We start from the raw sequence: 23,078 nt of genomic DNA, 5'->3' as shown, positions 1-23,078 counted from the left end.
TATTTTCCTGCCTTACCAGTTCCTCAGGAAAGAGGAAAGATGCAATGGCATGCAAGTTGCTGCCATTCTGCAGAATGAAAGTCACGGATTTTCATACAAGTGTCATAAATGTCAGCCTGGGGATTATACCTGAATATGGTTCTAGTTCTCAGTTAACTCAACTGGTTTGCGAAGCGCATACTCAAAACAGTTCCTTCTTTACACAAATGTTGCTTTGGATTTGTTGTCCAGATGTGTAAAAACACTTATATGATGGGGGGTAAACCCTGACTAGATCACAGTCTTTGTTCCTTTTACCATTCTTCTACTGCCTTCCTCACAAATAGTTATTTTAGTTTCCTTAAAATATGCTCATTAAGATGGAGGATTAACAGCTGTTACTTTCTTCACTGCATGGCCATATTTCCTTTCAGTGTTAAAATGCAGTGTTCTCTTCTGCTACTGCCCTGCCTCATTTCTTTTCATGATGGGGTCATTTCAATAAACTGCCTTGCATCTAGCCCAAAATATAATGCTATTGTTTTAGTAGTCGCCTTGTTTTTTTTTTTTGTTTTGTTTTTTTTTTTTTTTTTTTTACTTGCGGCCTGGCCTGTGGTATATTATCGTGAGTGGACACTGGTATAATGACTTACATCAGCTCTTTTATGTAGCTGTTAGTCACCATAACATTGAAAAACACGTTTTTTTTCCACTTTGTTCCCTGCTTCCTTTTTTTTTTTTTTTTTTCCTACAGGGAAAATATCCTGAAAACAGCAAAAGCTTTAGTTGAAGATACAAAATTGTTGGTTTCTGGTGCTGCCTCGAGTCAGGACAAACTGGCCCAAGCAGCTCAGTCATCAGCTAACACCATCACTCAACTTGCTGAGGTAGTAAAATTGGGAGCAGCTAGCTTGGGATCCGATGATCCTGAAACACAGGTGAGATGTTTTATGATTTTCTGATACTCTTAAAGAGACAAGAGACAGTTTGATAAGACTTTGTGGGACTTCTGCTTTTAAGCAACACAGTAGGGTTCATCTGTTTGTTTTTTTTTTAGAACACAATCAAGAGGTTAAAACATTGTGCATTGTGTGGAACTAGACGTGCCTCTGTATAACACTTCTGCTTTTATTTCATGGGTGTGTTCCAGCTGAGATGCTTTTGGCAAAGTATTAGTCTCATTTTTATTAAGTTGTGATGGGACCCCTGACTCATCCCATTTTTGTTCTAAAGAGCTTGCATGACTTTAATGCTACTTATCCAGCTTACAACTGGGCTGTGCACTATGTGTTATTTGTGTAGGCTCATAAGCTCTTGCCATTCTCTAGCTATATCTGAGTTGGTTTTCATTTAACTTGGTAACTCCAGCCTTCAATGTAGATTATATCAAATATTTCTTCAGTTGTTTGTCTGGATCTTGGTGAAATAGAGGTTGGCAAGCATATTGCAGATGTGCCCGTGGTGACACAAAGTAGTTTGAAAAAGCCATCTCAACACTCTGAAAGGGATGTGTTCTGTTTTGCTTGACATGTATGATGGACTAAACTTCCAAGATGTTCTTCTCTAGGAAAATACTGCTTGAAGCACGTTTGTGTTTTTTCTTTTCCTGTTGTTTTTTTTTTTTTAACAGAATGATTTCCATAAACTAGCAACATTTGCAAAACGTTTATCACACACTGTTTTTCCTTTATATGTAAAAGCCAAGAATACAGTACTTACAATAAAAGCTATTGTGCATGTAATTATTTATTTGGAGCAATTTTATAGTACCATTTTGACATTGTAGGTCTATCATGTTTCCTAAAATGGAGCATTTCTAATAGCTTTAGCACTCAATACTGTTACAACACTTTCTTTACCTGGTGCAATAGTGTTTCAGATGTCTTGCACTGCAAGTTGCCACACAACGTAGGCATTTGGACAACAGAGAATCGCATCAGTCTGTTCAATGTCTCAGGTTCTTATTTCCATGGTGAAAGAGCTCCTGAGCTACCAAAAGCTAAATAAATTTTTCAGGGAAGGCAAAGACTTCACTTCTATATAAGTTACAGTGAACTACAAACAGGAAGGAGTGAGGCTGTTTTCGTATTATTTATAATGCTGCAGAAATGCAGTTATTGAGAAGTGATCATTCCACACCTTTTTTTTTTTGTTGGTGTTGTTCCTGAGCTTTCTAATTTTTCACGCATCTTTCAACATTTTCCTTAAAATGAACTCTTCTGAATTCCAGCAAAATACTTAAAACATCTGATTTGCTACTAGTGGAAAGGGCAAACGAGAAGGATTTGGAGGAGGCTTATGGCTATTTCTTATTCCTGTAGGTTGTCCTGATCAATGCTATCAAGGATGTTGCAAAGGCCCTTTCTGATCTCATTGGTGCTACCAAAGGAGCTGCTAGCAAACCAGCAGATGATCCATCCATGTACCAGCTGAAAGGTGCTGCCAAGGTAAAACCTTATTCTTAAATTTTATTTGAAAGTATCTGTGTAATCACACTTGATAGACATGTGAAGCTTGGATTTCAGCAATTTCTGATTGCCTGAAGTCTCATCTCTTTCTTTGCTTCATTATCATCCTGGGATGATACAGAAAAATAAGAAGACACTATGGAGTTTCCATGAAGATATCAGTTTTTGCAGGCTGTCAGATGGCTTTTGTGTTTTTGATGAAAGAACTGTAATCTTTCTGAAGAGAAACTTCTTTCTTTTTTTTTACAAGCACGTTATCTCAGGGCAGGTTCTCCTTTAATAGTATTACAGACTAAAATTATCCAGTATAAAATGGTACCTAAATACCACAATCTAAACAATGACATATGCTCAGGATAAGCATGTGGCCTCTTTATTTAGACTTTGCAGCCTGGGGGAAGGGGGGAGACGGGGAGGGAGGGAGGGAGGGAGGGAGGGAGAAAAGGGGAAAACAAACCCCTCCAGTAACTCTACAGTAGGACATTGTGCATTTCTGACCACTCTCTCCTAGATCTTTCCAGGAAGTACATAGGTATCAAAGCTCAAAACTCACACAGATTACACCATACCTGTGATATCTTTGCGCTTATTTTGCCTGCATCTGAGATGCATTATGACATTTGCCTCACAACGATCTTGGGTCTTTGTGGCTACAAAATATTTCCAGATGTGGAGATTCAGGTGGTATTACTTATGCTTTCGCATTATGAGAGCTTCTTGCTTGACTGGAAGCTCTTCTCACTCTCATGCCTGTTGCTTACCTGTAAGACCTGTGCCTCTCTTCGTTTCAGAGCACATGATAACAGTATACTGTTGAGGCACTACTTGAAAATGACCCATCTAGTCAAGAAAAGTGGCTTCTTGGCTCTTCCTGCTGTAAGAGCTCTCTGTGTTTTAAGTCATAATTGTCAAGAAGCTGACCTTTCTGTCTCTTCTTTTTTCATTGTAGCTGTCATTTGTATCTCAACATACTGGGGTATAGGAAAGGCATAGTTATTACAGTGACAATGAGGTTATTCTGCATCAGGACTATTGGGTTTGTAATGGGAACAGTAACACTGATTCTGTATCTCCTTTTTTGCTTGAGGCTGGTGTTTGGCTGCTTGCTTACCTTGGGGTTTTATCTGATTGTGGAGAATGTACTGGGTAAATTTCAAAAAGATATACCATACCTCTGTTCTCATCTCTTTCAATTTGCAGTGTTAAATGTGCGGAAAGAAAAGACACGAACACAATCAATCTGTATAAGAGACCTACCCTGGAAATGTGAATTTTCCTCCTTTTTGTAATTTTTTTTGCCAGAACACACACTTAAGATGGTATTGCTCTGCAGTTAGTTGTGCTATGTTTCTGCAACTTGTAGGGAGCTTTCAGAAACTGGCCAACAGGAGAGTTGGTATTTACTCCCATAACAAGTACAGTTCATGAAGCCTCTTAGGCCCTATTAGAAGTAATAATGCTGCCTAGCTTAATTTGCCCTGCTGTCTCTGAAAAATGGGAGGAAGGAATCGCATATTTTTGTCTTCATTTCTCTCTTCTTCAGGTGATGGTAACAAATGTCACATCGCTTTTGAAGACTGTTAAAGCGGTAGAAGATGAAGCTACTCGAGGGACAAGAGCTCTTGAGGCCACAATTGAGTACATCAAACAGGAACTCACGGTACAGAACAAAATAGCCATACATGGCAGTTTTTTAACGTATGCTTTTACACTCAAACCAGCTGGCCCAGGCCCCATCCTCATACTATGCCTTACTGCCTTGCAGTGCATTGGATGCAATTTGGTTCTCTCTACCCATTGCAAATCATCTCTGAAAGTACAATTACAGCACCACTTCAGCCTACCTACTTTCAGACATTACCAGTCCCCGCTTTGAGATTTGAGATGCTACCATCATGTACAAATCTGGAAGCAGCTGCTGCTTTGTTGTTTAGACACTAAGCCTTCACTCCAGATACTCTTTTCTGAGTCCAATGCTCTTCACTTGCTGATCCTGGCTTTGGTAATGTCTCCTCAGCATCATAGCCATATTGCAACTACCTTTTAATCTTGTTTCTATTTTTCCTTTACTATAAAATGATACTACCGTTGATACATAGCCTGCTGCCTGATATTCTGTCTGAGCAGGAATTAACAATAGCATAGAATTCTCTCCCAAATGAGGTGTTAGATGATGACAATTGTTTTCCTTCATCTTTAAAAGTATAGCCTCCAGCTGCACATTTCAGTTGTTATTATTTTTTTACTAGTACACTAGTCAGTGACATAAATTAATACGTGCATGTTTGTGAAGAAGCCTGATTTTTTTTCCCTTTACTTACAGTCCATTTTTATAAAAAATGTATAGACACAGTCTTCAGCAGCAAATATTTTGTTGTATAGTCTGTGGATTAGCAATTCTTACACTGTAACTGCACTGGCACAGTTTTGCCTTGTCAAGTGCTCTCCATAAGAGCGCTACTACACTACAATACACTAAAGCACTACAAGTGCATCTATTTTTCATTCTGTGAGCAATGCTGTTGTAATGAAGCAATAACTCTTGGTTTAGGTTTTTGTTTGTTTGTTTGTTTTAAATATCTGTATATAGTTGTTGGGAACTCATACAGTGTCTGCAGTGGTAAAAACTCCCGATTTAGTACCTGATCAGGAACGTTCTGTGTGATATCTAATGCACATTACTGCCATGTATCCTCATGAAGGCTTGGCTAAGTTACATTCCTTCCCATAACTCTAATCTAAAACCTGTCCAGATCTGTCATTGAAGGATTGTGCATTATCACATCTGCTTTCTCAATCTTGTTGGTATTTCTTTGAAATGTTCCTCCTCTGCCTTTTCCTTTTGTCAGTATTGCTAAGGAATGGGTCTGTGGTGGTGTCATCTTTCATGGGGAGAAAAGTGGAGTACTAGGAGAGGGTCGAGAGAACCTGAGTATGGCACATATGCACTCAAGACAATGCATCAAACTTGACTTGGGACTCCAGGGGCTGAATCTGAGCAACATTGAGGGATGTCCTTCACATATTTAGCTAGACTTTATTTTTTAACATCGTGTCCATTTCTGGAGAAAGTGAAAAACTGACAAGCCAGGAGCATGGGCTAGACAAGGCTCACTTTTCTCCAGACATTTGCATTCGGTAACCACTAGCCTGCTTAGGTTGCACTGTATGCAGGCAAGAAACGTCTACTGATTAATTGTGCACCCCAAATTGCCCCTGCACAGTAAAACGAATGGCAAGCAAATACAGACTAAAGCTTGGGAAAAGAAAATATAAGATAAAATTAAGGTTACCCAGCTCTTATTACGCACATCTTACCACAGTTCAAGTGTTCCAGTATTTGTGAGTAGTGTGTACTGTCAGATAATTTGAACTATTTTCACATGATTCACCCTGCAAAATTGTATCTTTAGATTTCTAAGGGAGATTAAGTATAGCGTAAGACACAACGCTCCATCTCCACTTCAAGAGACATTTGAATATTTTAGTGTTGTTCTCAGTTTGTCCTGCACTGTGCGATTAACAAGGGTATGGTAGGGCCCAGCCTTTGCAGGGGAAGGATCTTCTCATGTGAGCAGACCAGCCTAAGCACCAGTCAGGATGAAAAAAGAATATAATCAAAGGAATAGTAATTCCTGTAATACTCTGAACAGCTGTCCGTAACAAACTGTCATCCAGGTAGTTAAATGGTGGGTGAGATGAATGGGTTAATGGTTTTTGTGTGCTTCCCTCAGTTTATTGTTTCTCTCTGCTGTCTGTAGGTGAGCAGGCTTATCAGGGCCAGGCTCATGACAAGCAAGAATGATATTCAAGTACTCCAAATATGTTTCTAATTTCCTGCTGTTCGAAGGCTGCTTCCACTTGCTGTCTGTTTCTCGTGGTTGTTCTGCTTTGACTTGAATGGTTTCAGGCTTTCCTTCTGCTTTCACTTGTAGGTGTTTCAGTCAAGCGACGTTCCAGAAAAGGCATCATCACCTGAAGAATCAATCCGGATGACGAAAGGAATCACCATGGCAACTGCCAAAGCTGTTGCAGCTGGGAACTCATGCAGACAGGAGGATGTGATTGCTACAGCAAATCTGAGCCGCAAAGCAGTAGCTGACATGCTAACAGCTTGTAAGGTAAAGATTGACTTCCTTGCCTAAGACTGATTGTATTTTGTGTGTGTGTGTGCCTCTAAATCCCTTGAATGTTAAGGTTTCTGTTCAGTTTCTTTGTATTAATGCTTTACTTTTCAGATCAGAGAGTTAACGGTTAAGATAATTTTAAGGGCACAGAAAATCCTTTGAAAGAAATGTTCTATGCACAAAAAAGCACTATTTTCCTTTTATGAAAATGAGAAGTTTTATTTGACCTGAGATTTCCTATTAAACTGGAAGACAAACAATCTGTGCAAGTAGCAGAATATACAAATAATCCTATGGTCACAAATATGATTTCAATATCTCTAGGAACAGTGAAAGGAATGGTGAAAGGAATCACTTGGGTCTATTTTTAGTGGTCCTTTCCTCCCTGACCAAACCTGTTGGTTTGCTCAATTTCTTCTGTGCTTTTCAAAAATGTGGTTTTGCCTTTGCACTAAAAATATTGGTACCCTGTTTTCTGTACTTGCTTGAGCTAGACAACTTTCAAAAACTGGCCTACAAAACTAGGGGGAAAGTGTGTGTCATATAAATGGCTATTAAGCCATTTGGCTTTTTTCTGATAATAAAAAATAACTAGGCATAAATTAAAAAAGGGATTATAAAGATCTTATTCCTTTTGGTCTTTAGTAGTAACACAAAAGTGCTTCTGCCTGTAAGTCAAATTTATATACTTTTGCCTTTACTTGTATGGAAGATGACAGGTACTCACTGTGAGGCTTCTGATTTTCAGTATTTGGTCAAATCCAAACTGCCTATGTCAGTCCCAGATTGTTAGCCTAATACTGCCCAGGTGGAAGGGGTAATTTTCTTTTTAAAATGATCCTTGTACAAAAGTGCAAATTCTAACATAACTTAGAACTGGATTTATACAAAACCATTGAAGGAAACTTTTTATTTTGACTTTTTCTCACAGGGATTTTAGTGTCTGACAGTTTTTGACCACTTCGCAAGCTTCAAATTTTGATTCTGTTCTCTCCACTTCATAAATTCAGAAGGTCAACAAAACAAAGCAGCTCTCATTTGCATGGGAAAATTAAACAACTGTGCTACTTATGTGAGAACTACCGTAGCCTAATATGTCTTAGGTGCGTTCGAGTTAATTGAAACTTCAAAGGGAGGCGAAGAACAGATCATAGTTGTGCGACATCCTGACAAATCAATTCAGGCATGAATTCAGATGCTGACAGGCATTAAACATCCTTTGTCATTTGGAAGTGGCTAGTGTGGACACGTTTTTTTGTTTCGATCTCTCCAAACAGGCAAAAAATTCTCAGGAACGAAGTCCTATTCCCAGAAATGTTATAAACACACATACGCAATGCGCAGCCCGATATGTAATTTTGAACGTATAATTATGAACATTCATCTTTTTATGTTTACGTTTGGTCCCAGTTAATGTAATGGTTTTGGAATTCATGCATTGCAAGCAGCTGACAGGATGAAACTTCCTGCAAACTGAACAATGGAGGTCGGGGATGCTGGAAAAGCGTTTGTGATCTCCCAGGGAATTACCTTCACAAAGAAAGCAATCTACAGAAGGAAAATGGCTGGAAATCATTTTACTTACCTGTAATGATGCACTGACAAGGAGTAAGATCTAGTTTTATCTCGTCTAGCTTTCCTAAAATCAAGAGTGGTTATTGGGCAAACAGGAATAAAAGTCTCAAAGTATACTAATTTTATGCACTATCTAAAATGTATGACAAAATAATCATGTCATTCAACAAAGCTTTTAAATATACAGTTTGTACCAGACTTCATTTAGAAAATCCTGTTTCTACAAGTTTGCTCAGACACCTGGGAATCTTATGCCATGAATTTCTACAAATTGATTACTGTACATGGCATTTCCATGATAAGCCACATCCCTTGAATTTTAGGGGTAGGAACCAGCAGTCTTAGCCTCACTATGCTGTAAAGGCTATGCAATGCAGGGCAACTTGTGTTTTTTGATACTTGACAAGTACTGGAGGGGTTTCCAGTGTGATTAAGCTAGTCTGTACAATAAGCACTGACAAATAATCAGATTTTGTTGTCCTTGGGGCTAAGACAAAAGTGCATGTATGTGATCTATGGTAGAATTGTATAGAACATAGCTCAGACTTCCCTGGTGTCAGGAATTTAAATTTAAGTTCTATTTCATTGCCAGCTGCCTAAGGCAAGTAGCATAAGGGATTTGACTTATTAGCAGTTATATATATGCTTGTGCTTGTTCTGCTATACATGAATCTACAGTGCTCATTACTAATTCAATGCTTATAAGTAGATGCCATTTCAAAAGACAATGAGGTTGATTATTGCAGGATATAATGAACCAAGACAACTCTCATGAAACTCAGTGGAAACACTGTAATTGCATTTACTGAAGATTAGAGCAGGCCCTAAGATAATGACAATTTCTGTCTTTGTTACCTATTTGTATAAAATAATGACGATGCAGTAAGTAATCTGTGTTGTAATATCACTATTTTTAATGGTTGTTGTTGGAAAGGAAACAGATACAAAAAGTCCGTCAAAAGCATAGAAAATAATTGAAGTGAATAATGACTTAGATCATTACATAGCCAGTAGATTGAGTGAAACAATTATTCACCTTTTCTCAGCACTCATTAGACTGCATCTAGAATACTGTGTCCAGTTTTGGGCTCTCCAAAGGAAGAAAGGCACTGATTAAACTGGAGCAAACTCAGCAGAGCCCACCCAGATGGTTGGGGCTGGAGTACAGCCCTGTGAGGAGATGCTGAAGAACTGTCTGTTCAGCCTGGGGAAGAGGTGGCTTTGGGGGAACTTCACAGTAACCCTCTAAAACCTCTTGGGAGATTGCTGACAGGAGACTGTTTTGGGGCTATTTACTTGAGGTCCATGACAGGGGAATGAAACACAACGGTCAAAAAATGAAGCGTAGGCAATTCCAATTAGTCCACTGTGCGGATAATTAAGGATTGGGACCTGGGCCTAATGAAGATATGGAATCTCTATCTTTGGAGGTTTTCAAAGACCTAAGTGATCTGGTCTGAATTTAATGTTGACATAGCTTTAGGCGGGAAGTTGGATTGTGTGAATTCTCCAGGTTCCCTCAAACAGCACTGATTTTTTGACTCCGACTACGTCGGTATATTTTACTTCCACAAGTTATTCATCAGTGCTCAAGTAGTGCTTGCTGCCTTACTGTTCAGAAAGCATGTGAAGAGAAAATGGGGGCTCATAGTGAGAGAAGCCTTGGCATGAGGAGATGAACGTGTATTCTGGTTCTTCGGCCACATGTTTCAGTTTGTGATGCTTTAGCAGGCTTTCTGGGCAAGTCTGGAAAAGTAAGCATTTCTATTGTGAGTCCTAACTGGTGTAGTGAGATTTCTGTTGGGCTGTTTCTAGAGTACAAAAATATCTTCTGAAAAATGACTATCACCTCTTTGGTCTGCTGTGAAGTATATGGGGTTTTTTTTAAGACTCATTGAACCTTATAAATGCTCCCAAAATATTCTTGGCTATGTATGCAAAACATAAAAGGAAGTTTATATTTCCCTCCTACAGATTTTTGCTCTAATTGCATGTATAACAATAATATTTGAGTGCATATTAGGGTGCTTACATTGTATTCATATGAAACACTGGGGGATCTTTCTGCCCTATTCGAAAATGAAAAATAAGCTGTTCTGGACTTTTTTGACTTCTGGAGGTTTTTTGAAGTCTGCTGAAGATGGGGAAAATCCTATGCTGTTTCCTCCCATCTCCTTTCCCTTCAGACGATTTGTTGACAGGATGAAGAGATGAAGGTGGCTAATGAGAGTCGTTTTCGTGCTCTGCTGCTCTTGAACTTCCCGGTAGAGGGAGCCCATAGACCAGCTCCAGGCCCAGCTGACAGCAGCGCTTGCTCAGGTGTTGAGGGCTGCCTGTACCTTACCTGTAAGATGTAAATGGCTATTTGTGGGTAGCAAAACTACACTTACAACTCTTATTTTTGTTGATACTACTAAAAAAAGAAGAGTCACAATAACATAGCCTTTGCACTGTAGAACAGTGTATACCAAAAGCCCATTCCAGCCCCAAGATGTCTTCCAATTGATATATTTTCATTAGAATAAATCATTTATCCTCCTGTACTTTCAGGTGGTTCTTCAAGGGTTTCTCTATTTGTTCTCCACTGGTAGAAAGAAGTAGTACTACTGCTGATGATACCTAAGGAAGGACACTAAGAAAGACTGCAGATGCACACCCAGACAAGAGAATGTGCTGATAAAAGGAAAAGTGTTCCCAATGCCATTCTCGGAACTGGAGCTCTGCTGCTTTTTGTGCACAGTTTGCTTACACCTTTACAACAGAAACAGCTGGCCCTCAAGCTCAAAAGTCATTTGCGCGTTATGAAAAATCTCTTCCCTTCTCCTTCCCCTGTCTTCTCTGCATTGATCCCCTCTTGTGGGAGCATTTTTGGGGTACTAATGGTTTTTTTTGCCTCCTCAGCAAGCATCATATCACCCAGATGTGAGCGAAGAAGTTCGAGAGAGAGCCCTGCGCTTTGGAACAGAATGTACCCTGGGATACTTGGAACTCCTGGAACATGTTCTCCTGGTAAGGAGTCATCTGCATGCACATACTGGATCCCTTCCAAGGAGAACAATCTCCCTGACATTTTTCTATAGTGGCTGATAGTGACATGTTTTTAGCAGTTTGTCACAAGATTATGAACACTTTTGTTATTCAGGAAAAGCAAGCTGAAATAAACTCAGTACTTTTGCTCAACCTGAGAGACAGAAGGAAGACTGGAAGTATTTAAATGGGACTGAATTCTGGGTCAGATCTGGAGGTAGTATGGATCCCGACCTAAAAATGGTCTCTGACAAAGAAAGCAAAATAACACACTTTAGTATTCTTTTAAGCCCACTATAAGCAGTAGACATATCAGGAACAGTCCTGTCCCCCAGACCAAAGAGGTTAACATAATCTTTATGAAAGCACTTTTACATGCCTTTTGCAGCCCTGATTGCAGGAAAATGAGGCACCTACTCAGTGCCACCCCAAAACCCTAAGCCAACACTGCCTTACAAAGAGCTCTCCAACTCATGCCAGACATGACACCCCTAAAGCTCTGCATAAAACTTCTCCACCCAAATCCAAACTTGTGAATCCTGCTGTCACTTGGCTTTTCTTGACCATACATAATATATTGTTCTTCTCTTGCTATTGTATTTGTAGGATGCAATAATGTGTGTTTGAACTAAAATTTGTGAGATATTGAAGTTTCTGGAGGTGACTTAAATCAGCAATCAGTTTCATGAACTTGCAGAGATTTCTTTTAAGTGACTTTAAGATGACATATTAAAGTCTCTGAAACTGAAATTTGCAGCCACGAACTGCAGATTAACAAATCCAAGTCAGCTTTACTGCTGAGAGTGCAGCCTCTCTAATCATTTACATCAAGTAGTTGAAATATACATAACATAGAAGTAAAGTCACAGTTATGCTTGCCACTAGCAGGGAAGATAGTTCAAGCAAGATTGAACTTGTTAACATAATTCCTAGAGCTGCGTAGTAGTAATTAATTTAGAATTAGATGTGTGACCCATTTTTAGTTTAGAAGTACTTAGGGGAATTTTTCAGATTTGGTCTCCTGAACTCAGTCATAGTTCTTTTTTCAAACTATATGCCAGAATAAACCAAAGACTTGAGTCAATTTTTGCTCATTTTCTTTTACTCTCTCTGCTAAGTAAAGAGACTTAAGGTAAGAAAGGCCTGTTCCTCCAATACAGTGGAACAGGCCTTTTATACCTTAAACTGCTTTACTTTCAGGGCCCTAAAGCCATGAGAAAATTCCTGTTCCCCCCAGCAATGTTTGCTGCCTTAGAAAACTGACTCTAACCCAGATTTCAACCACTATTGAAAAGCATAATGCCTGCATGGAAAAAAAAAGATGTATGGAGTGGTAATTTCATCTTGATTCTTTGCTGAAGTCTGTCTAGAGCTAGTCACGTACACACATAACACATCCACGCTGCACTCCATAAATGTAAATGGGATCTGGAAAGTAGATGGAAAAAAAGATCACTTTCAGAGGAGCACTGAACCAACTAAACGACAAACTTTTGCTCTAGGGGCTTTTGCCCTCTTTCCCCTGAGTTCTAACTCTTGGGATTTGTGGCAGAGACACAGTCTAGATGTAATCCAAGTGATTTGTTTGCTTGTTCTGTGGTTACCTGAGCTGTTCTCCGGCCATACACAATCTTGCTAACTTAACATCCTAGCTCAGATTTGTTTTGCTCAGATAAAGGAAAGCGATAGTAAGATGGTTTCAGCATCAGACAATCCTGTTGCTTCCTGATCCCTGTTACTCTGGTAGTTTAGAACCCATAGGTCTACAATCTCATTTAATTTATAACCTCCAGAAAAGCAGATTAGAAATCTCTAATTAGTCAATGTGGCACCTTGTGATAGAGTTGTTAGTAAGTTCAGTCATGCCCTTGTTAGTCAGGCTAGGGATGATTGCATGGATGTCTCGACGCAGGGATGCCAAGGAGATGACACTTTTTAGGTGCAATAGTTGTCGGATGCAATATCTAAGATATCTTAAGCCACTGTATTGACTTGTGCAGAGGTTGCTTTGGACAAGTGGTACAAAACTGACTTGATTGCTCAAAGGTGTATTCCCCTAATCACCTAGCTAGAGGTAGAGCATGGGAACACACTAATTAAAGCTCTTGGGCATGCACAAATTCGTATAAAACAACTTGAAGGTTGTATTCTTAGCAAGGTTAAAGACTGTCCTGCCTTCCTTACACATTCGTATGCTCCACCTCGGTCAGTATTGATGCATGCTGAGTTGAGGAGGAAGTCTGAAGCTTTTGTTGTCCTCATGCTGTGCCTGTATATGACTCTGCAGGGGATGAGAATCTATTGTGAGTTCTAAATCGGCTTTAAAACAATGCAGTTTGTAAACTGCCTAGTTTTAAAATTTGCATCCATTTGTTCAATTCCAACATTGTCACCCCTATCATAGGTAGCACTAGTGTCACAGTTGCTGGAACAGAAAATGTCATTCTTTGCTATCCTGACATATTTTTGGACATTTTTGCTTGAGATGCTCAATTTCTGCCATACTAAGGAATTATGCAGTGTATAAACCTTGGTTATAACAGTTACATTTTGTTAGTGTTGCAGATTGTTTAGCTATTGAGGATTCATGTACTTCTGTTTACTATGGATGCTAGTTGACTAAAGATCATCCTTAGGAGCAGGAGACCAGTCCACCCATACACTGATGTGGCAGTTCCAGAGAGAGAGAATTCCCCATGTGGTAGAGTTGTCACCAGGCAAAGTTAAGAAAACAATTCAGTTTAGTTTAATCTGTCAAAGTAAGGGGCTTGGCATTTGACTGCAAAATGGGAAACACACTTACAAAAAGATAAAATGTGTTTTCAACATGCACCTAGTTCTCGGAGCTGCTCTGTGGGGGAGTTTTTGAAAACATTAAGAAAACACACACCTGAATGTGACTTTCAAGACTCAACCTCTTATTTTGCTCTTAAATCTCTCTATATATCTGTCATACTTCATTCAGAAGTAGTTTTAGAGTATATATGAATTTCCAGAACTTTAATTTTTTTTTTCTCCATACAATATGGTGATTAACAATGCAAATGTTGTTCCTCTTCAGAGGAAGAATTCAATATCACTGTCTGAACGTCTGACTGTTTTCCATTTGAAGAAGCACAGTTTAATACTTGATGCAAGTTCAGTTCAGAAGTGTCTGTCTTTCCCTTCTATTTAAGGGTCTTTCCTAGGGTTGGTATTTCCATGGTGTTCACCATTGCTGATTTTTTTTCCAGAACAGGCAACTAGTGTTAGCTTGCAGAATTCTGTAATTCTATTTCGTAGAAATAGTGACCAACCAGTTTGTTAATACTATAAAATCAGCTCCTCTCTAGCCATCTAGAAAGACTAACCCTGATGTGTAAGTATAATGACTATAATTCCTGAGGATGGAGTGCTGAAGCTGCATATTCCTCCTACATATTCACCTCTGTTTTGGAGAATTCTGTCCTAGTTTTAGTACTGAGAACTTCCAGACAATAGCGTCCATTCCTGTAGAAATGCAAAGCAGTGCCACTTTCCTAGTATGCATCAGACATTGCCGTGTAAGTCTTTGCTCCTAGATTCATTGATAGTAGTGTTTCTCTCACTGGACTCATGTTTCCTCTTAGCCAATTGCTGTATAACATAAATCTTTCACTAGTGTGCCTTGGGAATGTTACAGCATTCTCTGGAATATGCTCTGGAATATCCTTACTAATATGCTTTATTACATTTTATTTCTTTCTCTAGATCCTTCAAAAACCAACTCCAGAACTAAAGCATCAGTTGGCCTCTTTCTCCAAGCGGGTTGCTGGTGCTGTCACAGAGCTCATCCAGTCAGCAGAAGCAATGAAAGGTGAGTTGGGCACCCTGGCTACCAGTATGGTGCACTTTATACTCCAGAGATGATGATCTGTCATATTTGCAGTTTAAAACAAAATCAAAAACTCAGACAAAACCCTTTTAGTATGTTCTAGGTGTCTTGGTACCACCTACTTCCATTCTTTTAATTTCTCTGCTGGTATTCAGTTATTCACAGTGTTGGTAAACTCGTGTATTTGACCCTCTCCCACTTCATATGATCAGTCATAAGTCATCTGTAAATCATGCGGCCTTTGAAGATGGAACCTTCAAGCAGAGCTCTCAAGAGCCACAGTAGCAGAAAACAAAATACAATATTACTCCTCTTAAACTGGTGGCTGAATTCTCATCGGATGGCTGGTCCCTTTCCTTACACTCATGTTTGTTCCATCAAAAGAAGTCCTTTGCTTTGCAGTGGCAGTTGCTTTCCAACTACAAATAAAAAGGGATACGTATCCATCATCTTACTGAATTAATACTCAGCCTCTAGCAATGATGTCAATTTTAGGTCTATAGTGCTTACAGTCCTCTGTCTGGGTCCTGCCCTGACAAAGTATGTTAATGAAACAATCAGACTTCAGAAAATTGTGGTCTGGATGATTTCCTGAACTCTTAAAATTATTGTGGACAAATATAAATTCAGCACTCAAATAAGCAATAAATTCCATTACTTAGCAAAAATTCTCTGTTCTTATAACAGATGAGTGATCTTTTTCTCAGATACTGACTTCCTTGGTAAAATTTTTATCCAGTGATGCATGCAAACTCTTAGGACAGCAGTTCTAACATTCTACATTTTAAATGAGATGAATACGTATTAAGGGTGGTATTATTAAATATTAGACCACTACTGCTGAAGCACATCTACTACCAGATTTACTGGGAACTTTAGTCTAAAGAAATCTTCACAGCCATCAGAAAGGCATATGCGCATTCTGATCTTCTGGGGAATAGAAAGTTACAGTAAAATATTTTGAATAAAGCATTGTAATAACTTTTTTTTTTTAATCCTGCCCCCCCACCAAGGGCTTCTAGTAAATTCCTGTTTGTTCAATCCTTCTTTCCTAAGCTAGGCCAGAGATCACTATACTCATTTTTCTGATATTCTGCGTAACGTACACTGCACGCTTTCTTCAGTTATTTCCTGCTTTTATCAGTGGGCATTCCTTGGAAAAGAATCCTGACTAAACACTTTTCATATATGGGACTCCCTTATTATTTTCTTACTTTTTTTCCCCCTCTATGTCTTAATATAATTACTGTTTCACATAACAGTGATCTACATTACGCTTTCTTCCTGTTCAGGTAAATTATTGAATTCTTGAGCCTTTTCTGCATTCTTTCTTATTTTTCAAAATTTCCATTTTCATTTGCTAACAAGTCAAGCCAATATCAGAATTCTTCTATTCCCTAAATGCTTTTTAAAAATTTTTTTTATTGTCCTCACTTTTGGAGGCATCTATTCATTTCCAGTATTTTTAAATTTTAATTCATATTGATGAAAATAAAAATTCACTTTTAATTTCTTTTTTCACTTACTGCCTGTAGGGTTTTTTTTTTTATTATTCACTTTAGAAGCTTTGTTGTGGAAATCAAAATGTTTTTTAACCATTCCAAATTTTCATTCCTAATTTTCATTTATAGGTACATGATAAAATTCTGTCTTCTAACCAATTTAGCATGTAAATGTGTTTCCACCCGTGTAAAATGCCTTCTCTGAAGAGGAACTGCTACATTGTACAAGTTTGGGTTTCCCTGTGTTTATATGTGCTGCCTGTATCAAAAATATTTTTTCCCTTGCTTATCTGCCAATATTAGAATAATATAGAATTCCTTCATCTCGTACACCATTTGAGCTGAAAAATTGTCTTTGGTTATGTTTTGGTATTTGATATAAAATACATATATACGTACTATATAGGGATTAGCAGCATGAAACGTAGCTCACTAGGATTACAGTACCATGTACTTTAGCTTTCTCCTCGCACATCATAAATAGGAGCCAGTCATTTTGTATTCTCCCGTGATTTGGTCATCCATAGTAGAAACTGCCTCATTCTTCAGCTGGTGCAATGTTGATCCATAGGCATTGAAGGATATTTCCTTTGATGTTTGATGATCAGACATGGGTTACGCTATTCCTGATGCAAAGTTCTCCCCAGTCACTCTTCCTTAATAACGATTAGTGTTTGAGTTGCTGTTTTAATGTTAGGTTCACCCAAACTTTCTGATCCTGTTTCAATAAGTTTAACAAGGCCTTAAAAGATTTTTTTTTTTTTTTTTTTTTTTTTACCTTTTGTTTTTTTCATTCTAGCTGATTCTTTTTTTGTCTGGTGTACACTGCTTCCCATCCTTTTCTGTTTCCATCTGTGACACCACTTCCTCCCCTTGTCCTTTGTAGTGATGACCTTAGTTTTCTTTCTGGTTTCCTTTTCTCTCTCCATCTGATTTTCTTTTTGGCTGTTTCATTGCTCCCCTCAATCCAGAACATGGATGCTTTCCGAATCTTGTCATCCAGAGCATGATGGTATGAAATTGAAAATAATAATGCAGTGAGAACTTCCACAAATCTAAGATCACCACCAGCCAAGTATTCATTTTGTGAACCTACAAAATTTCTTTGAGCCAAGAGAAATGCCAAAAACTCAACAAAAATCCAAACAGAAAGTTGGCCTTTGGATATGTTACAGAAACTGCTTTGGCCTTCTCTACATTGTTGTTAGAGACACGTTGCCAAAAGCGTGCTTTCTTCATTCAATACTAGCTTCATCTCTAACCACTGCCAAAAAAGAGACTCTGAAAAGTATGCTGTGAATGATTATCTGTTGTCTATAACGTGTCCTCTTTACCAGTCTGCCTGACTTCTCAATGTACCTTACAACTTGGTCAAGTTAGAAACTGTCTTTGTGAGAGCTCTGATAAACCGAAGTAGAGTGACGGCTAGTTTTCTTCCTAGTATGGACAGTATCCCTTTTTGAAGCTGCTTGGCTTACAATTCTTAAGTTACTTTTGTAACAGAATAATCCTGCTAAATACATTTTTTTTCACGCTGACTTACATTTTGCTCTCAGTGGCGTAAGCTACAGTGTTTTTATGCCATTGTGGTACTAAAATCAGCTTTCTAGGATGTGCATCTGGTATTTGACATTAGAAGTGTGATTGTAAATCACTCTGAATGGCAGCTCACAGTGGCACTGAAGTTATTGTCTTCATCTCCATTAATTTCAGGGACAGAGTGGGTGGACCCAGAAGACCCAACAGTCATTGCGGAGACAGAGCTACTAGGGGCTGCAGCATCAATTGAGGCTGCAGCAAAGAAGTTAGAGCAGCTGAAACCAAGAGCCAAGCCAAAGGTGAGTGTCCATCCCCATTGTTTCTTTGAAGTTAATAAAGCAGAAGATGCATATAGCCCATATATTGGTGTATACTTTGTTACTGTCCACAATAATGGTATAAACAATCAAACCTTGCATCAGTCTCAGTGCCACTAGACACTGCACTGGATGGGACTTACCCCTGAAAGAAGAGGGTAAAAGGATGCTGGTGAGTCCAGCACCAGCCATGAGCAAGCAAAGGAAGACAAGCCAAATGTTGGAAATGCTTTTAAGAGTTACAGTATCATTATTGTTGATTATTTACTTTTCTCTTCCAAACACATTTTACTGATGTGAAAAGTCATTCTCACTTGCTTTCCTTTGAAGACCCTTTGTTCTCATCTGAATGTGTGTAGTATAGCAGGAGAAAGCAGCAGCAACACAGAAGTGATCAGCAGAATGCAAAAGACCTTCAGGATTTTCTAAGATTAAAACCAGAGCATTTTATGCCATGCTAAAAGAGTAGCTGCGTCAGTATCAAATCAGATATGTGGTATGACCATTTCTATTTAATTTTCCCGAAGGAAAAGAAATCACAGTTCACAATGAAAGCAAGCCGTGTTGCATGTTGCCAGGTCATTTCAAACGTGTTTCTGAATATATTATATAAAATTAAACCAACTATTTTCACGCGTGATACATAGGGAATATATGAAACTGCTGTTACTTGTGGTTGTATGCATAGCTCGCAAGACTGGATCTCAGAGAATTGCTACCTTTTGCCTAGTGTGGAATAAGAGGCAGGTTTTAGAAGAAATGACCATGTTGCGTAGAATTTCATCTCTTTAAAATGAAAATCATGCTTTGGCTGTGTAATTGACTTCAGGAAAGGACTATGTATCTATTTCCCTGTTTATGCTGCTTTGTAGGTGCAAAACTATTTTCTAAGTAAAGCTAATGAGAAGTCTTTCTAAACAGCAGGGCCTCAAGAACATTGTGTTGCATGATTGGTTTTGGTGCAGGGTGGTGTTTTGTCATTCAGGAACATCAGATGAAATAGTTCTTGGTAGCTCCACTCTTTGAGGATTTCTCACCCACCCCACCCCCGCTTAGTGATAGGAATAAATTAGCTCATGAAAAAGAAATGTTCTTTGTCCTGCTTTTTTTTTTCTTTTAACAAGTACATCCATTTTGTTTATAAAGAAAAATGGTCCTTTATAATGAGATTCTACAGAGCAGAGGACACAGGCTGAGTTTGAGGAGAGGAAGAGTCCTCCATCACCTTTTCTATACAATCGCTGCACAATAGCATATGTGTGTTGCCTAGTAACCATGGAGCAGCTTCCTTCTAACATCTAAGCCACTCCAGGGTCATTGTAATTTCCCAGTGAATACAGATCTCACACCTGCTCCTCATTTAACATGTTAATTTGAGTATCCAGTTTGCCTGTGATTTATTGGTCTGTTTATTTGTAATTTTCCGAAACTAAAACTATTTGTTTAATTTGGGATTTAAACAGCCTTTACATCATTTTTTAGATGTTTTATCCCTTTCACAATATGGATTGTAATACACATCAAAGGTACTAGGAAATCAGAGTGGCTCAGATACCACTTTTTCTGCTGAAGGCTTGTAGCTTTTATCCTCCCAGAGTAGGATTTCCTGCTTTGAACAGGCTCTGTCTTTCTGGTGCTCGTCTCTGACAGCATACATAGTGTTGTCGTGTGAATGCCTAGACTAGGTAAGGTAGTTGATACGATTCATTTTTCTTATGCTTAGTCTAGAAAATGCAGGATTAGTAGCTGTCTTCTACAATGGAACAGACCTTTGCTCCAGCAGACCAATATCCTGCTTTGGTTAACAGTAATCATCATCAAGTCAACTTGCAGAGATATTCTTAGTTTGTAATTTTAGAATAATCTGCCTGCAGGAAATCCATCATCTTCGTCATTATTAATTGGTGGCTGATTCTCTATTTTTGGGTAAGCTTCTGTTATTGGGGCCCGGAGCGGGAGTCATTTGATTTAGGCTTGAAATTTTCAGTGTTGCGTGTTCCGGTTTGACTGTTATCTCTAAAGAAAAAAAATCAATAGTTGAAGGTAGGGTTTTTTTCTCATTTGTTCCGCTATCTTAATTCTTTTGATATTTTTGGATTTTTTTAATCCTTGTTTTCTCTTCATATTTTTGCACCTATCATACTTCCTTGATGTCTTAGACTGAGATCAATAGCATGGGATGTCTTCATTTTCCACTACTAGGAATCATCTTATCCCAGAGAACAATCTCTAATAAGACACAGACCTGCTAACTGCTGCTCATGTTTTATTGTATGATGCGTATTCTGTTTGCTTTAAATCCTGATCATTTGGCTGCTGGTGAATGTGCTCCTAAAATGCTTAGTCTGGTGGTCCACTGCCCCGTTGATGCCCTGTTAATATCTGTCTGTCTTCTGAGTTTATATCTTGCAAGCACTTTGAGGGCTCTCCTAAGTAGGTGGTGTTATTCCTCCCCATAACACAAAACCTGTTCAGTATTCTCATTGCAGTGTTCAAGGTGGGGAATGACCTGTGAAGCAATGAGATCTTCATTGTTTATTAAGCACGTGTTGGCTGTTGTATTTCCTTTAAATACAATTATGTTTTTCCTGAATGTGGACTCTTTTTTTTTTTTTCTGTTTTCCATTTTTGGAGGGTCAGGTGTCTGTGGCAATGCAGCCACATATTCTTCTTGTTATGCACATATGCCATTGGCTGTAAAATAACCCCCCCAAATTAGTAATTTTTTTAAGAAAAACATTTTGTCTAATAAAAACTACATGCTTCACTAATACTGGAAAAAGAACACTTTTAAGGAAAAGGTGTGATAGATGAGGTACAACAGCAGAGAGCATTGCTGTACCTACCCTGTTCTGTTGGTATGCTCTTCATGCTTCTATGTAGGCTTATGCCTTCAAACACAAGTGTCATTAGTAGTCACTAAGAGTTCCCTGCTGTTAGCTTTCAGCAGTTTGTCCTTTTTTTTCCCCATGATGAATCAAACCTGGATTGCCTTTTTCTGCAGGACTCTGTGTGATATGTTTGATATATTAGGTTGTTATTTAATCCAACTATATATCAAACATATTCCTACAGTGTCCTGCCCTGTCTCCGGGGGTTTTAACATAGTAGAAGGCAATATGAAGGAGTACATTCACTCACAAGCAGGTTTAGAAGACTTCCTGCAGACTCCTAATCTAATCTGATTTAAAATATATACATGCAGAGCTCCTTCATCAGTAGAGTTGCTCTTGGAGGGACCTTTAAGTTGTGTAGGGCCTTTTATGACAGTGAGCAGCAGCTGTGCCAAGAATTGACGTTCACTGAAATGGTTATTGTGTTTTCCACGGCTTTAGTGCAGTAACATACCCATAATGGTTTTCTCTTTATGAAATGGAAGATGAGAGCTGCTTCAAAATAAAATGGTTTGTCTTTTGTAATTTTTTTTCTACTGTTTAGCAATGAGATTGGGGGCTCATTTGTTCTCCTACTAACCCTGACTTTATGCTACCCCTAATAATGGAGTTTCTATAGAAAACTGGTTAAAGTACAGTGCAAAAACATCTCAAAGTGTATTTTTTAAATGGTGCAATCAGCATTTTCAGGATATTTCATGCTGCAGACTTTGTAGCTAGCCTAATAATTTTGGTTTGTCTGTTCTGGGGACTTAATTTTCCAATCCATTTATACCCATACATAGTCAATAACTGCTTATTAGTGGAGTAAATAACAGCTTATTAGTGGCTTGTGGAAAAAGAGATGCTGATCTTCATGAGGGCTACTTGAAGAAGCAGCTGATCACTTGTCTCATGGTTCTGGTTTTCTAAAGAAACCCAAGTAGCTCTCTTAAGTAGCTAAAATCTTACAAGGTGAAATTTTCTGCCATGTATCACAGCATTGCTCCGAACTATGTTCATGAAGGCTGTAAACTGGCACATGTTGTGAGGGTACTGTTGATGAGTGTGAACTTAAGACAGTTCAGGACACACGCTTTAATAATGGGAACAGGTAGAAGAATTACTTCTCTTGTAGAGTGTTTTGCTGTGTTTGGTCTTGGACTGCTACATGTCCTTACTGCTAAGGAATGCTCTTTGTGGAGAGTACAGGCAGGTAAATATACCCACAGCACTGATTGAGCGTTGTGCCTACTTCCCCATTTCAAATATGAGTATCCAGCCCGTAGATGTCATACCTGAGAATGCTGAAGGGAAAGCATTCGAGAAGAAGGACTAGAAAACAAGGATTTGTTAGGAAAGATGAAAACTCAACTTAAGTTCCACAGTTTGAGTACTGTGTAAGGCTGATTCTTCCCCACAGAAGGGGTCAACTATCAATAGAAAACTTTTTTCTTTTTTCCAGGAATAAAAGAAGTTGTGACATGACAGGAAATGTAGCATTTGGAAGTTTGAGGGTGTGGCTTCTTTTCCTCACCAGCTAAATTTCACTATAATTGGAAAGAAATTCATTTGGTACACCGGGGTGGGGGGGAAATCTGTTATCTGATGAGATTCTAAGGTTTAGCTATGTGTTTTCCTGCTGAGCTCTACCTGCTGCTCCACAGGGAAAGTTAATCCAGCCATTGTACATTAGCATGCTCAGTAATTTTGTTTGTCTGCATGCCCTTTGAAAGTAGTCCTTTTTGCTTAGCACTTATGTGCAATATGTAGTCTACTCACTATGCTGAACTGAAACTACTTTTCTTCAGCCTCTTT

General features: G+C 38.7%; 1 protein-coding gene across 1 annotated transcript in view; it reads left to right on the top strand.

Annotated features, from left to right (window-relative positions):
- Positions 1 to 23,078, top strand: part of TLN2 (talin 2) — a gene marked incomplete at its 5' end in the record, with an annotated part of 112,525 nt that overhangs the window by 76,115 nt on the left and 13,332 nt on the right. Inside the window, 7 exons of the mRNA XM_082488644.1 lie at positions 734 to 917; positions 2,301 to 2,426; positions 3,991 to 4,107; positions 6,383 to 6,568; positions 11,051 to 11,158; positions 14,906 to 15,011; positions 18,245 to 18,369. Of these exons, the coding sequence (XP_082344770.1) occupies positions 734 to 917; positions 2,301 to 2,426; positions 3,991 to 4,107; positions 6,383 to 6,568; positions 11,051 to 11,158; positions 14,906 to 15,011; positions 18,245 to 18,369 (952 nt within the window). The remainder of the gene's footprint in view (positions 1 to 733; positions 918 to 2,300; positions 2,427 to 3,990; positions 4,108 to 6,382; positions 6,569 to 11,050; positions 11,159 to 14,905; positions 15,012 to 18,244; positions 18,370 to 23,078) is intronic.

The sequence above is a fragment of the Vanellus vanellus genome (assembly GCF_965231255.1).
Source record: "Vanellus vanellus genome assembly, chromosome: 11".
Lineage (NCBI taxonomy): Eukaryota > Metazoa > Chordata > Aves > Charadriiformes > Charadriidae > Vanellus > Vanellus vanellus.
This window is presented reverse-complemented; position numbering and strand designations above follow the sequence as displayed.